Below are 16,534 nucleotides of genomic sequence, written 5' to 3'. Positions count from 1 at the left end.
TTTATTTCACGTCGCCTATGAGTTGAAATAACAGGCGAGTGCAGATGCATGTAGGCTATACTCTGCTAGTCACAAACAGGTTTTTAGTAAAGCAATTAGGTTTAGTGGAATCATGGTTGCATATAGTCTTGCATGCAAGCAGATTCCTTCAAATGTGCTGCTATCAAAGTACTGGTGCGCTGTTTGAAGTTGTGCTGCTTTTAAAGGGAATGACAATGACAAAGAATGTTAAGTCCAAAACACACCCATGACCGATAAAGAAACATAGGATAAATGTTTTCGTGCCCAGCGCCCAGCCTTTGATCACAAAATTGCGCCATTGAAATTAGTGAATGTGGACTCTGCACACCTAATATAATGTTTATAAACTTTACGCCTCTGACCATCCGTTTCTGATCGCCAAAATAGAGCCCTACACTGTATGTCACACTGTACAGCCCACCTCCACCATTTTCACCTCCACCATTCTCTTTGGTGAAGGCATTCCTACACAACACAAGAACTCCTTGTAATGTTTCCTTGAAGATTGCTGCTCTCCATGCTGGTCTGTGCTGCTTTCTGCTGCTCTCTGTCCCTTAATTGCATTTTTTGTGACCTTTTTTTGTTGTCTGCATGGAAACCTGTGTAATAAGGTGGATGAGCTACGTCTCATGGATACACTTACGTACTGTATTTCTGATTGGCTGGAAGGTTGGCGGTCATTTCCCTATATTGGAGCACCCAAAAATAAATCTAGCCAAATGTTTTGCCTTCTATAAGAGCGCTCAGGATAACTATCACACCAACCATGAGTGCAAGATAACTCCACTGTTTATGGAGGAGCTTGAGTCCCATGCTTCTGCTATGGCACAGTTATATAATGAGGTTAACGCCCTTCAAGGTGTCCCAGTTTACCGAGATAATGGGCATAAGAAAACTCTCTGGAGCTAAACCACTAATGAGCACCACATGTACATGTATGTGCTGGTGTCACACTGTATACATCTCATGCAGTAGACCTGACTTCTCCTGCCGTTTTCTTATCTTCGTGAATGTTTGAGATATCTTTGATAAAAGGTAACGGTGACGCCGGTCTCTCTCTAGTGTGCCAAAATAAGACCCAAGATCCAAACGGCAAGCCTCAGACATTGCATAATGCCTCTTCACACCATATCACACATCTGACATACTCTTGCTCATAAGAAAATAACTGCCTTCTTCTGATGTTGGCTAAATCATCCCCTGAGAAAGTGTAGTTATGCGTGCAGCCCTAACATTGCCTGTGAAAATTCGAGGATGTGAGTCTAGATGTCATCAACTCTGCTTTGGTTGTGTGTTGAATCTCCCTGCCTCAGCTTTGACTTGAAGTATCGCTTGCAGCTATGAATATGTAAACAGTATGAAATTGGTCGTTGTCAAAGGGTAGTACACCCATAAATTTGGTATTCATTGTAGTATGAGAGATTCATTTTAGACACACACACACACACACACACACACACACACACACACACACACACACACACACACACACACCAACTTACATGATTTACATGATGCTGTGGTTGGGTTATATACAGTATGTGAAGTTTATTTGTAGAACAGTTTTATGAAGTTTTCAAAATATCACCAGCATTGCTATATGATGAAGCAGAAAAAAGGCTGCAAATGATACGTGATTGGGATTAGCCAAAATTAAGACAAAGGTGCGCACACTTGCTCTGTGCTAGTTTAATTTATTACTGTAGAATTGACTAACCGAGAGGAAGTGTGTGTGTGGACCTTTTTCTACATTTTGGATCATTAACTTTTTGGCTCCTGTACCTTTATTTGGATGTGCGCACTTTCTTCAGCTAAACACGATTGGGATTAGCCAGACCCTTTTGCTCAAAGTGACAAGGACAGCGTCGAGGGATTCAGCCCAGGCTAAGCGCTCACCAAGAGTCGATGCTTACTGCTGTTGTACCTCTCCCCCAATAAGTCATTAAGAGTAGTAGAGTTATCTCTCCCAAATGAATTCTCTTAGATCACTGTCTAGTTACTAATCCTTGCCATAATGTGTGGTGTGGATGGTTGGCTTACTGGTTATTCAAAGACTATTAGTCATTTATTGGTCTTTCTGGGCTGTCTTAGAGTTTGTGTGAGTACTTTGGCTGTACCTAATAATCTATTATTTATTAGATTATATCTATTTTATTATGTATCTATTATTATCAATATTATTAATAATTATTCTTATCGTTAGGCTATTATTATTAATATATTTGTATTTTTGTTGTTTCTTTCTCTGCCCTAAAAGATGTTGGGTGGCAAAAATGATATCTTATGTCACTACATCTCCTAACATGCCCTACATGTCCCCTTTTCCTTTTAGTTCCCTTCAAATTTGTTGTGATTGCTGCAAGTCTCATTGGACCCCGATCATCGCCAATTATGGCTGTATTTGAATTTATGCTTTTTATATTTAGATAGTCTCACTTCACAAAATCACTATCACTTGGCTCCTCTCATTGCTTTCTCCCCACTTTTCAGTGTTGGTTATCAAGCATTTGTTTCTTTCCCCAGCATATGGCTTTTATTGATATAAAGGTTACTGATAGACACTGATGCCTGTGTTACAGAATGAGTCATATGCTGTCCTTTGCATTACCTTTTTATTTAGATCTACAGTGAGAAGAGGAGACAATACAGTCTGGTGAAAAACAACCCACAAGAGATGGTGGAGAAGGTGGCGTCAGACATTGAGAAGCTTTTGGCAAAGAAGCGCAAGGCCCTGAGTGTAAGTGTTGTGTCTTTTTTCCCCAATACTGTCCTCTAAACCTCAGCTCTCATAATAACATTACATCGTGATGCGTGGCGTGGATGCTTAAACTGAAATGACTATCCACTAGTTATAGTCATGTCTATTAATCTACTGCTCATTTAGGTTTGATTTGAATTGAACTGTTTATCTCAACCGCGTGTCTCACGGGAGCTTACTTGCCGTATATCAGTACTGCTTTAAATACATGTGAGTCACCCTCTAAGCTTCTTATTAATGCCTGCAAGATGATAGCAACTGGGCCAAATCCTCCATAAACTCACGTCAGTAAGCTTGTGTCTTGCAGCTGAGCCCTCTCGAGTGATTGGTCTTTCGGTGCTTACACGATTGTTTGACCTTTGACCCACAGAGGCTGGCCAGCGAGGCAGAGCGTCTGCAGAAGGAACACCTCTGGCAGGACAGCATCAAGGTCAGCGTGCCCCCCCCGCCCCCCCCTCGGCCACAGCAGCAGCACTGTGTCACATCACACCCACTGCTGCCCTACATGGACACGTTGACTCACTTCCCTCCCACCTCCGGCCCAAAATGGACAGTCTGATTTATTCACAGAACGGGAGAAACTCTACAACTCCAAACCTGTAGAACAATGCTGTGGACGCTTTCCCCCCTCTCACTTATTGCCTTCACGTATGCCAATGCTGTGGACGCTTCCCCCCCTCTCACTTATTGCCTTCACGTACAGTATGCCTCAGTTGTTAAAGCACCGCAGCTCCTCTCAAGTGGAACAGCTTCCTGTTAGCTGTGCCCTTGGTGCCACACCTGCAAAAATATCGTGTGTGCGTGAGTGAGTGAGTGAGTGAGTAAGGCTTTAGCTGAGCAGAGTGTAGACTTAAAAGAGCTCACGCATCTCACTCCTGAGTAGCATGAATCACAGCACGACATTTCATTCAAATCTAACGGACGTGGCTGTGACGTGGCTCGGACGCGGCACGCCACCGTGGTGTTTTTAGCCCAGGGCGCGGGGTCGCTTTGAGCCCGACAGATAGTGGCAGTCCACTTTTCTGGTTGATTCAGTCCATTAGGCCGGAGAGCAGAGTGCAGGCCCCTTGACTCAGTAACCCCCCCCCCACACACACACACTCTCTCTCACACACACACACACACACACACACACACACACACACACACACACACACATGGCTCTCTGCTGGGGGTTTAGCTGGCAGCAGTCTGGTGCCTGGTGGTAATGCGCATCTCACTGCGTTGAGTGAAAATAAAAAGCTGGAGCTTCCTACTCCTCTCGTCCCTCTGTCTCAAAAAAATGCATTTGATATGTTTCTGTAGGAGCTGGATATGAAGTACTATGATTCCAAGGCAGACCTGGACTATGTGAGTTATGACTATTCAGTTTGCTTCTCTAACTGTTGTAAGATTTCAGTACGTCGAGCAGCTTTACACACAGTTGCAGTTGCAAATTGCTAGTTTTATCTCAATAGCTTGACATTTTAACCGTGCTCTTTCTCAGCTGTTACTGCAATAAATTGCTGTTAGTTTTTTATTTTTGCATTTACTCAAGGAGCACCCAAAGGCACAGATGTTTCACAGATGTCCAATTTAGATCTCTCTCTCTCTCTCTCTCTGTGTGTGTCTGTTTTCTCTCACTCTACATCTGTAGTACTCCATGGAGGGTGAAAGTGAGCCGTCAAACTCGTTGGAGTTAGAGTTTGTTTATGATCCCAACTTCAAGAACCATGTCAATTATTCATTCACTGCAGTGCAGATCCCTACAGACATCTACAAAGGCGGTAAGGACTTAATAAGCTCAGTTCTGATTTAGCACTATTAAACAAATGTTTATGTGCAGAAACCTCATTTAACATTTGTAAAGAGGATAAAGGTCTCTGACCATACCATATATTCATATACAATATCAGCTTTAAACTGGTTATGAAAGGATCTTATCAATTTCCAATTGAACTGTTGTTTGCTTTTGTTGGACTATCAGTCTATTGTACGTAGTTTACTGTATGAATGATACATAAGGGCTGAAAATAGATAATACAAGCACAGAGAGCACCACTGCCAGAAATAACAAATGTCCTCGCTCCTGTAGCGCCAGTGATTCTGAACGAGCTGAACTGGACCCAGGCCCTGGAGAAGGTGTTCATGGAGAACAGTCGTGAGGACCCTGCCCTCCTCTGGCAGGCCTTCGGTAGCGCCACAGGGGTCACCCGCTACTACCCCGGTATGGCCACCGAACATGTTGCACACTCAGCCCTCTTGGTCAGGCATTTTTCATTGAACGATTTCACCATAGGGCTGTTTTATACTGTTTGCAGTATTTAGCTCTAGTTTTGCACCACCGAGTCATTTCTAGAGCCACCGTCCCCAGACAGTTGAACACGGAGACAAGAATCAATTATTCACATGTATGTGTCCTGAATAATTCATGGAGATGTTTTCATTGCCATGTCTTCAAAGAATAGAAGAAGCTATTTTACATAGTCAGAACAATTGCTGATGAATATCCTCAGCTAAACGCAACGTGTATTGATCATAATGTGTGATGTGTATAAAGTCAGCTGTATGCACATGTCCGGATCATGCTATTCTGTGTGTATATCAACTATATTGATTATAATATTCAGTGTGTATATCAACTTTATTGATTAGAATATTCTGTATACATATGTCAACTACTGTATATGCATGGCTGTTTTTTACGTGCCGTTGCTGTTTTTTTATGTGCTATTGCTGTTTTTTTACGTGCCATTGCTGTTGATCTCCCCAGCTACCCCGTGGAGAGTGCCTGATAAGATTGACCTTTACGATGTGAGGCGAAGACCCTGGTGAGCATGCCAGATGTGCTGAGGACTGTCATGTGATTAGAGTGACATCTCTCTCTCTCTCTCTCTCTCTCTCTCTCTCTCTCTCTATAGCCTGAAACTATGAAATTACTAATAAATATAAAATACTATGAGCTTCACTCTTGTCCTCCCACCACTCATTAGTGAGAAAATCATGCAGCCATTGTGGTGGTCACAATGTAGTAACAACATGTAGATGGAAACCTCTACAACTGCAATGCCCTTTTGTATGAAATGCAGTCTGGTCTTAGGATACGGATGATCTTGTTGTAGATTTGCACTTCTTAAATTCATTTCATGCTAATCATTTTAAATGGCTGTCAAATTATGGTTGACACATTGATTATTATAAACATTGAGTGTCCCTATGCCTTGCCATGGGATTATGGATATTACGCAGATAATTATGTTAATTAATGTTTGATGTATCAGTAGGTAACAGTGACATACCGTTTTCATGGTTCTTAGAGATGTGCTGTACATTGCTAAGCTGTCAGATGTAGATTTGACTGAGTGTGAGCACATGTAAAACTTCTACAAAATCAGTCTCTTAACGCATTTGGTCTAATGTACTGTATGGCCAGCTGTGAAACAACATTATTTGATGTTTGATTGTTCATTTTGCAGGTACATTCAGGGGGCCTCGTCTCCAAAGGACATGGTCATCCTGGTCGATGTGTGAGTATTATTTACAGATGTTACCACAGTAGTAGTGTGTTTGGGGCATTGTGGTACTGTGCTTGGGGGGGGGGGGGGGAGCGGGGGGATTTTAACAGAAGATGTTGAATTCAGTGAGCCCAAATATTCTTTGAATGTTTATTTTCCAACATTGTCATGGTACCTGCACGAGCATGATTTGTGACTGGAGGCCTGCTGGGTCAGATGCTAATCAGTGACCCCTCCATTGATGACAGGAGTGGCAGTGTGAGTGGCCTGACCTTAAAGCTGATCAAGGCTTCGGTGACAGAGATGCTGGACACACTTTCAGACGACGACTACGTCAATGTGGCTAGGGTGAGTATGCTTTTGAGTGGACACTGAACAACAGAACTATGGCTGTGTTAAAACTAAGAAAATGAGGAACCTTGACGTCTCGACCATGATTAGTACGACCCTTATTTATGTATCTATGTTTTATGTATCATGTATGAATGTGTCTATATGTTATACTATATAATGTAGCCCAATGTTGGAACCTGTGCCAAGAGCAGTACTGAAAACAAATTCCACCAGCTGCCTGGCTGTGTGTCATTAAAATCAAATCAGATCAAAAATCAAATCTTGTTTTCCCCCAGTTCAATGAGAAGGCAGAGCCGGTTATCCCCTGCTTTGAGCACCTGGTACAAGCGAATGTGCGCAACAAGAAGATCTTCAAGGATGCCGTCAACCAGATGCAGGCCAAGGGCACCACGGAGTACAAGTCCGGCTTTCACTTCGCCTTTGACCAGCTCCTGAACGTGAGTCATCCCTCTGGAGCGCTGGAGCTGTGGCTTCGCCCCATATATAGCCTATTCCAGAGATGTGTGTGTATCCTCAGGACTGAACTATTACTAGATATCATTTCCTGTGCTAGCTTCCGTTTTTTGCCCGCTGAGTTGAGGCTTTTTTCCCCCTTTTTTTTTTCTTGTGCTCTCCTGCGTCACCATCTTCCCTCTTTTCTGCCTCTTTCATCTGTAGAAGACAAATGTGCCACGAGCAAACTGCAACAAGATCATCATGTTGTTTACGGACGGTGGTGAGGATCGGGCGCAGGACATCTTTGAGCAGTACAACTGGCCTAACAAGACAGTAAGTGTCTCACTAAGTTGGCCCAGGGGCTGTGAATGGACTGTTGTTGGCTGCTTCGTGATGAAGGTCCACTGTGCATTCCAGCATGTAGTCACGCTGGAAAGGAACTAAGGCTAAAGTAAAAGAGATACTACAGTCTGGTGTTTTGTTTTGTTTATTTTTTACTCTTTTCTTTAACCCACCCTGGGCTTTCATTTAAAACATTTTTTTTTAAAAATCAGATGCATGAGCTGTGATAATTGTTGAGATAATTAGTGCAAAATCAATGTGTGTCATGCGCCTCATTTGTGTCCAAGGTGCGCGTGTTCACATTCTCTGTGGGGCAGCACAATTACGACGTCACGCCTTTACAGTGGATTGCATGCGCCAATAAAGGTAAGAGTGTGTCCTGACATCTAGCTCTCTGCAGTACCACTGAAGCATCCCTAAATAGGTAGAGGTGGATAGCATGTGTTGTCCTATTGCCTACTTTGTCCCCTTTTAATGCCTCATTGTTCTCTCTCTCTCTCTCTCTCTCTCTCTCTCTCTCTCTCTCTCTCTCTCTCTGCAGGATACTATTTTGAGATCCGGTCCATCTGTGCCATAAGGATTAACACACAGGTCAGTGTCCCTAGTTCCCATCATGCTGCTGTTCACAGGGAGGCATGTGTTCATATTCATTAATCAGACATGCGGACTGCATTCACTGCCACATACATTATCAGCTTATTACACCCCTGCATATACCACCTGCTCTCTCTCTCTCTCTCTCTCTCTCTCTCTCTCTCTCTCTCTCTCTCTCTCTCTCTCTCCCTGTATGTGTGCAATGCATGCTGTGTCCTCCCACATACCACACAACCACAGATATGTCCCTGGACACGGCTGTGTCCTCAGTGTGCATACTTAATGAATGCATACTTGAATTCCAGCATGACGACATCCCCTAAAGGATGTATATTCAGACATGACTTACGGCACGCTCACTTAGTATTCAGCACGCTCCTCTTCTGTCTGCTCAGAATACTAACTGATCCGAGCCAGATGCTAAATCTATTTGCATATCTTTGGTCATCATTGTATGTCTATAGTTGGTTGGTGTTTCTATTATTACAACTGTAACCCTTTGTCTAGTTTGTCTAGGTAGGCATTTTTGTAACTATAATTGTAACCTTTTTTCTAGTTGGTTGGTTGCCTGGAAATCCAGACCCAAATCTAGAGAGATTTAGGGCTGGCTATGAGTAATGAAAATGGCCCCACTCGAGGGGCGGCACCAAGCATGCATTTGAAAATATCGCTGTCATCGTCTGTTTAGCTTGCCTCTGGCTGCCTATATCATATACTCAGATGTGATAGGTGCAGCCTGGCTCCAAGTGCATGGGTAATGAACATCATTACATCATTGCATTGTTGGGCAAATTCAAATCGCTAAAATTCGTGAGAACTCTGGATTTCTATGGTAGTTGGTTGGTGTTTCTGTGATTAAAATTATAACCCCTTTGTCTAGTTGGTTGGTGTTTTTGTGATTATAATTGCCACCCTCTGGACTGGTAGGAATATTTGGATGTACTTGGGCGCCCCATGGTCTTGGCAGGGGATGACGCCAAGCAAGTCCAGTGGACCAACGTCTACCAGGATGCACTGGTGAGTGGGATCACTACCTTATTGGAAGGGCTTGTGTCATGCAACCTTTGCTAAACCACTTAGTTTTGTAATCGACTCTGTGTCTATCTGTACGCTTTTCTTTTATTGTTCATATTTGTTGTACTGGATGTATGTTTGGAGAGCAGAGTAGTGTGATATCTCTATATAGGAAGTGCACAGTCTGAGATAGTTGTTTTGCTGTTTCCAGGGCTTGGGTCTGGTGGTGACAGGGACCATGCCTGTGTTTAACCTGACGGTGGAAGGCAACACACAGGTACTGGAATGTCTGCTGCTCAGACTTGAGGAATCATGTCTACTAACTGGCTGATGGAGAATGTGATAGGATTTATTTGGTGACAGGAAGTGATTTAGGGATCAGAAATGTCTATGTATAGTCAGGTAGTTGTTTAATCACTAGATTAGTATTGGAAAATGCATTAACTTTGAAGAGCAAGCACTACAACAAAATAGGGGTTTGTCATTTTTGGAAAGCTGACAACATTCAAAGTGGAGATTATCTAAGTGCACTTTTTCATTTTTCAGAACCAGCTTATACTGGGAGTGATGGGCATAGACGTGCATCTGGATGAACTCAAGAAGCTTACTCCTCGCTACAACGTGAGTGCATGGTCTTAACATTTATTCCTACCACTTAGAATAGTATTTACAAGTAAAAGGTCTGCACTGTTATCTTCTATTAATAGTATTGATTGACTGATGCAGTAGTGATTCCTATCTATGGTCTCCTCTGCGTTGTAGTTTGAATGTTAATGTCTTTCTGTAAGTGGTTTTGGATAAAAGCATCAGCTAAATGTAGATGTAAACATTTACCGTAAATTCCCAACTATTAACCGCGGCTTACACATTGATTTTGCTTGATTTTGCTTCTTCAGCTATTAGGTTTATGGACAGGGGCAGTTAAGATGGTATTAATACGGTAGTGTTTCATTTGCATTAAACACCGTCTTGCGGCTTATACACAATGCGGCTAATACACAGGAAATTACTGTAACAAATGAGAAGGAAGTCAGCGCGACTGGCACTCTAGTCTCCAAATCACTGCAATGTGACCCCTTAAGTGATCATTCTCTTACTGGAATAACTCCTCTCATCAGCTGTGTGAAAGCCAACAGAAGAGTAAATTGTCTAAATCTTCTCTTGTGTCTGTCCTGGCAGCTTGGAGCTAATGGATATGTGTTTGCCATCGATCAGAACGGCTACCTCCTCCTCCACCCAAACCTGCAGCCGAAGGTGAGTCATACAGTAGCTTTCGGTTCTGTTCTATCTGACGGGCTCAGATCAGTCATCTGTCATTGTAGCACAGAATTCTCAACTCTTCTCACGGAATTCTCAGCTCCCGAAGTCCTGCTGCTAATATGAAAACTCATTATTTTCCTGATGTTGTTGATTATTGTTGACATTGTTGTTATTGCTAAATTATTATTATGCTTAATGTAGGCATTTCAACTTCAAACTATTGTTTTAATTTGATTTAGTGTCCATATACTATAAGTTGCTTTGAACAAAAGTATCTGCCAAATAGCATAAACACAGCAAAAGAAAGTCCTTTTGCTTGATCAGAGGCTGTTCATGAGACCTCCAGGTACATGTTGACTTGCAGGCCATGGACCTCCCTGAGCCAGTGACCCTGGACTTCCTGGATGCCGAAGTAGAGGATGCCAAAAAGCAGGAGGTAACAGACACATTCCACTGTGTGTGTGTGTGTGTGTGTGTGTGTGTGTGTGTGTGTGTGTGAGACAAATCACAGGACAGAATGGTGAATGATATTGAAATGTCCATCCTTATGAATAATGATAAAGAAAATACTGTGTTTACCCATCAAGATTCGGCGGCAGATGATCGATGGCAAGCTGGGGAAAATGACGATTAGAACACTGATCAAATCCATTGATGAAGTACGTTCTCAGTCTGTTTCTTTTGCACATATTGATTACTCTTTTGGAGTTCAATAAACAGTATCTTGTGGACTCTATATAGAAATATAAAGACAAATGTTTATTCTGTTACCACAGAAATATGTTGATGAAGCTGAGCGGACGTACACCTGGACTCATATCAAAGACACAGACTACAGGTAAGCTCACTCACACGTGGCTACGGAATCAACTCTGTTGTTACAATGAAGCTGATGCACAGGTATACTTGACCTAGTTTGAGTCTTTAATCAGCAGAGGGAGATGTGAAAATGCAGGAGTGTGTGACTCAAGTTGTCTCCCTTTTCCCCCCTCTTCTTTTCTCCTTTTCACCTTCTCATGCTTCAATTGCACCCCCTGCAGTTTGGGCCTGGTACTGCCACCCTACAGTGAATACTACCTTCAGGCAGACTTGAGCGATGTGATTTTACAACTGCAGTGTGAGTGTCTGACTGAGATTCCCTACACGAGCGTCTGACTGTGTGATTCCATACACGAGCATCTGACTGTGTGATTCCATACACAAGAATCTGACTTTTCAGATCCCGGATTCGAGTATCTGACTTTTAACATTCCATATACCAGTATCTCACTGTAGGATTTTACACAGAAGTAACTGACTTTAAGATCCCGGATTCCAGTATCTGAGTTAAAGATTCCCTACACTGCAAAAGGCTTCTTGCTGCAGTATCTCTCCTCCACCCCAGACTGCAGCAGCAATACAGCATTATTATCCGCTGCCAGTGTTTCAGTGCCGTGGCTATTCCACAGGGAGACAGAGCGAGGACTTAGGATAACATTTCCATTTGCATGCTCATTGTGTAAAACGTCTCAGGAGAGGAGGGGTTATTTTAAACTTAATCTGTTGTGCTGCATCTCATATCATGAATGAACTTAAAATTGAATTTATGCCTGAGGCATTTGATATTATTTGTTTTTGTTCTGGATTAAAGACACTGGGTTATTTTAGGTCATATTCCGTCATCTGTAAATATAGTTTTTATCAACAGCAACATGAATTTTAGACACATGAGATTAACGGGACATAGGGCGACGACACTGGCTTGATTCTGAGTTGATCTTCATTACCTTTGTTTGTCACAGATTTGCAGTCTTTGTTGCCAAACTCGTTTGAGTCAGGCGGACATGTTTTCCTGGCACCAAGGTATGATAGCTTGACTATCCCCTTCGTTGAAAAGCACAAAGTACAGCACGTAGCGTGTAGTGTGGCGCTGTGTGTATTATGTTTAAGAAAATGTGTTCTGGGTAGAGCTGGGTGCCTTTAATTGTGTGTTCTCTAAGAACAGAATGTTCCTCTCCCAATGTATCTCTCTCTCTCTCTTCTCTCTTTCTCCCTCTCTCTAGGGACTACTGTCAGCGTCTTCCCATTGCCGAGAACAACACACAGTTCCTGGCAGACTTCATCTCCTTTGTGGTGAATCTGAGACCAGACTCGGAAGACTGTGAGTGCTCATCAGCTTCCTCTCTTTACACCCTGGTGTGCTCCTTGATCTCAGGTGGAGAGTGAGCTAACTGTGCTGTCAGGCATGTGTCACTCGCATCATAGTTTGAGGCCCATTCTGCATCAGTGAACCAGTGAGGCCCATCAGTGAACCTTTTTTTTTAATGTATATTTTGGGCTTTTTATGCCTTTAATGACAGAACAGTAGAGAGTGACAGGAAGTGAATGGTAGAGAGAGCAGGGGTGGGATCTGAAAAGGAGCACAGGGCAGGAATTGAACCCGGGTCGCCGGCGTACGGTGCAGGTATATCCTTTGGGTTCCATATGATCCAATATGACTAAATGAAAAGAAAGCTTAAAAACAGTCACTGGGCCCCAGCCGTGGTGCAGCTGGATAGGGCCCAGTGACTGTTTTTAAGCTTTCTTTTCATTTAGTCATATTGGAAGGAATCCAAAGGATGACTATTATTATGTTACATACTTATGTGTGTAGGCATAGATTTGTATTGGCAAGGGAGTAATGGCTATTAATGGCTAATTAATTTTTCCATTGTTTTTAATGAAGCATATACAATGTATTTAATCTCATGTTTTCCAGCACATTTGGTGCATACTTTGAGACATTAATATACCATTACATAACCAGAGACCAGTTGCACTGAGGTACTGTATGTCTTAGAATGTGTTCTTAGAAGCACATTGCAACGTTAAGGTACAGCTGAAGCATAACTACTGTAAAATGACACTGCATTTTGAAGACTGCTGTTTTATTATATAAAGGCTTGCTGTTGGTTCCTGGCTTGTGCCGCCATGCTGGTAATGTCGTGCTGGTAATGTGCTGTTGTGATGCTGGTATCAAACTAGATGTAAAAAATTCTGATCTACAGTAACTGCCATTGGAATGGAGTGGAGCACTCACAGAATAATTGGTCTTTGTGTGTGTGTGTGTGTGTGTGTGTGTGTGTGTGTGTGTAGGTAATCAAGACCTCATTCACAACCTTCTTTTGGACTCCGAAATCATGTATCAACTTGCTACAAGAGTATGGAAGAGCAAAGACCTCAACACGTAAGAGGCAAACTTGTGCTCACAAAATAACCATCATATCATTGCGTTCTTTTTACACTGATGACTGATCTTTGGATTTCCACATTATTTTGTAGGTATGGCTTCCTGGCATTGTTTGCAGCTACAGACAGTGGAATCACACGCGTCTATCCTAAAATGTGAGACTCTGAATATTACTTATAGTGCACTAGTTATATTGGATGGAAAACCTACTCTACACATTTAATAATGGACAGTTTGATTTAATGTCCAGTTTCAGCTATACATTAAGATGCCTGAGTGATACCTTCTAGTGCAAGACCACCTAGTGCTCTGTCTCATAGATGGAGCTTGTGGTCAATATACACTATGTAGTAGCGTGTGGTCAATATAAACTCATTGATTATTGCCCAACAGAAGCACGTATTGTTGACGGTATCGTTGATGTATGGTTCAATAACAAGACTGTGTTTCTCTAGGGCTGCTGATTCATGGGAAGAAGACGCGGAGCCCTTTAACACCAACTTCTACCGGCGTAGCCTTGACAACAAGGGCTACATGTTCAAGGCTCCGTCGCGTGTGTGTGAGTCAGCGTCCTTCTCGGCTCGTTAACCTCTGAGCATCCCGCTGTCCCCGGGCAGTCTGGGATCAAGACTTGGCCATCGATTCAGTGTGATGGCCTTACACGGCACGCCTTTGTCTTGCAAGCTCAATTTGAGATGTGTTATGCAAAGAGCAGATCCCAGTGCTCTGAAAGCAATGCTGGTTGCGTTCTTAATTGTGCTCTCGACACGAGCAAATGTCTGTGAAGATGTTCAAAGTCCATTATCCATCTGGTAAACACAGTGCAGTGAACAGTTGTCGGTTTTGATACTTAATCGGTTTTATGCAAGTGTTGCTTTAAAATTATACTTACTTGTGAGCTCCCAGTCCAATTAAAATGTCTTACACTGCTGCCAGTTGGGCTCCGTTGAGTTTTTAATTGTAGAGGTAGAGTGAACACTCATCTATGCTTTTTAGGGAGCGCACAGGGCATTAAGATGTGCCTACGCACAGTTACTCGTGTGCAGCTTTGACTCTGGTGTGTCTGTTCACTCCACAGCCATGGATGACCCCCTGACCTCTGAGAATGGCACTGTGGGCATTCTGGTCAGCACTGCGGTAGAGGTGACCGTCGGGGCTCGGACTCTGAAGCCTGCAGGTGGGTGTGATGGAGGACCTGCCGAACGGTCCAGTTCTTGCTTTGACTGGGTTAATTGTCCTGGGTCCTGTGTGTGCATTGATTTCATTGACCACCCTTCCGTTTGTCAGTGCTCATTGAGACATACAGTACTCTCTGGATAGTCCTGTACTGTGCCTGTTCTCTCCATGTGTGGTTTGATTGAACTTAGACTTGAACTTGAACTTAATCAGGTTTACAGCGGAGCAAAAAGATGATACAAGTTTTCTTTTATATGTATTTAATGTGCATCCTTAGCAACATGTATATTGGATGGTACCATGTGATGATGGGAGCTACATGATGAGAGTGACCAATTCAGCTCTAATTGAACTTATTCTTTGCTAACTGGTTCTGTTTATTTCCTGTTGGGTTTCTCTTGACCAGTGGTGGGGGTGAAACTGGACCTTGAAGCTTGGGTGGACAAGTTCAAGATTCTGGCCAGCAATGTGTCAGACAATCGTCAAGGCTCTCATAAGGTAACCATACTCACTTGGTATTTCCCACACAATAACCAGTTAATGTATGTAATAATAATGAACATGCTCTATTTATATTTGCCTCGAATGGTTTAAAAATGCCCATCCACCCGGAGTGGTGAATTTTGAGTTCTGATAGTCGCCTTTGGTGAGATATTTCTGTTTGACTGTGTGCAGTGTGGGCCTTCCAGAAGCTGTGAAATGGACTGTGAAGTGAACAGTGACGTAAGATGCCTAAATATAACTCGCACATACACACAAACCCACTGATATTCTGATAGAGGAATGTGACCACTGAGTTTGTCCACGCTAGCTGCACATAACTCTGAACTGTGTCCCCTGCTGTCCCTAGGATCTGCTCTGCTACCTGATAGATGATGGGGGTTTCCTGGTTATGTCCAATCAGAGAGATCACTGGAAGAAGGCAAGTTGCCCTACAGTAGCTGATGAAGCTAACTATGATGAGCAGCTCAAGTGGTACTGTATAGTTGCAGTGTCATAAAAGTCTAATATAATAGTTGCTCTTTTATGTGGTATAGCTGCTGTGTCATAATATGTGTCTAATGCAGAATCGTTGCTTGTTTAGGTGGTATGGCTGCACTGTCATATATGTGTCTAATGCAGAATCGTTGCTTGTTTAGGTGGTATGGCTGCAGTGTCATAATATGTGTCTAATGCAGAATCGTTGCTTGTTTAGGTGGTATAGCTGCAGTGTCATATATGTGTCTAATGCAGAATCGTTGCTTGTTTAGGTGGTATAGCTGCAGTGTCATAATATGTGTCTAATGCAGAATCGTTGCTTGTTTAGGTGGTATAGCTGCAGTGTCATACTGTATATGTGTCTAATGCAGAATCGTTGCTTGTTTAGGTGGTATGGCTGCAGTGTCATAATATGTGTCTAATGCAGAATCGTTGCTTGTTTAGGTGGTATAGCTGCAGTGTCATACTGTATATGTGTCTAATGCAGAATCGTTGCTTGTTTAGGTGGTATGGCTGCAGTGTCATAATATGTGTCTAATGCAGAATCGTTGCTTGTTTAGGTGGTATGGCAGCAGTGTCATTACACCATAATGTGCTAAAGTTTAAAGCACCAGTTTCATTGCTCTTTTAAATCACCTGTGTGTTTGCGTGTTTCCCAGGTGGGGCTGTTTTTTGGCGATGTGGATCCCTACCTGATGCATGCTCTGTACGAAAGCTCCATCTACACCCGTCGCCAGACCTACCAGTACCAGTCTGCGTGTGAACCCATCATCAGTGGCCACACGGGGGCAGCACCGAGGGGCATCTTCGTGGTGAGACGCCACTTTCTGCCCGCATGGCATTTTTTACTAAATAAATACACATCAAAAGAAAACACATTCCACAGAGTGGTGTCATGGA

General features: G+C 42.9%; 1 protein-coding gene across 1 annotated transcript in view; it reads left to right on the top strand.

Moving 5' to 3' along the window:
* LOC134092470 (voltage-dependent calcium channel subunit alpha-2/delta-2-like) overlaps positions 1-16,534 on the top strand; it is a 31,831-nt gene that overhangs the window by 9,932 nt on the left and 5,365 nt on the right. The window contains exons 3-32 of the mRNA XM_062545341.1: positions 2,642-2,758; positions 3,150-3,209; positions 4,085-4,129; positions 4,416-4,545; positions 4,854-4,985; positions 5,532-5,589; positions 6,235-6,285; positions 6,522-6,621; positions 6,903-7,064; positions 7,285-7,395; positions 7,692-7,770; positions 7,946-7,995; positions 8,926-9,015; positions 9,224-9,289; positions 9,559-9,633; positions 10,192-10,266; positions 10,637-10,708; positions 10,860-10,931; positions 11,049-11,110; positions 11,313-11,389; positions 12,054-12,114; positions 12,315-12,412; positions 13,387-13,477; positions 13,573-13,635; positions 13,936-14,039; positions 14,559-14,657; positions 15,063-15,154; positions 15,332-15,379; positions 15,507-15,578; positions 16,294-16,446. Of these exons, the coding sequence (XP_062401325.1) occupies positions 2,642-2,758; positions 3,150-3,209; positions 4,085-4,129; positions 4,416-4,545; positions 4,854-4,985; positions 5,532-5,589; positions 6,235-6,285; positions 6,522-6,621; positions 6,903-7,064; positions 7,285-7,395; positions 7,692-7,770; positions 7,946-7,995; positions 8,926-9,015; positions 9,224-9,289; positions 9,559-9,633; positions 10,192-10,266; positions 10,637-10,708; positions 10,860-10,931; positions 11,049-11,110; positions 11,313-11,389; positions 12,054-12,114; positions 12,315-12,412; positions 13,387-13,477; positions 13,573-13,635; positions 13,936-14,039; positions 14,559-14,657; positions 15,063-15,154; positions 15,332-15,379; positions 15,507-15,578; positions 16,294-16,446 (2,565 nt within the window). The remainder of the gene's footprint in view (positions 1-2,641; positions 2,759-3,149; positions 3,210-4,084; positions 4,130-4,415; positions 4,546-4,853; positions 4,986-5,531; positions 5,590-6,234; positions 6,286-6,521; positions 6,622-6,902; positions 7,065-7,284; positions 7,396-7,691; positions 7,771-7,945; positions 7,996-8,925; positions 9,016-9,223; positions 9,290-9,558; positions 9,634-10,191; positions 10,267-10,636; positions 10,709-10,859; positions 10,932-11,048; positions 11,111-11,312; positions 11,390-12,053; positions 12,115-12,314; positions 12,413-13,386; positions 13,478-13,572; positions 13,636-13,935; positions 14,040-14,558; positions 14,658-15,062; positions 15,155-15,331; positions 15,380-15,506; positions 15,579-16,293; positions 16,447-16,534) is intronic.

This window comes from Sardina pilchardus, chromosome 9 (genome assembly GCF_963854185.1).
Source record: "Sardina pilchardus chromosome 9, fSarPil1.1, whole genome shotgun sequence".
In the NCBI taxonomy this organism is placed as follows: domain Eukaryota; kingdom Metazoa; phylum Chordata; class Actinopteri; order Clupeiformes; family Clupeidae; genus Sardina; species Sardina pilchardus.
The sequence above is the reverse complement of the archived record's forward strand: the minus strand, read 5'-3'. Positions and strand labels throughout refer to the sequence as shown.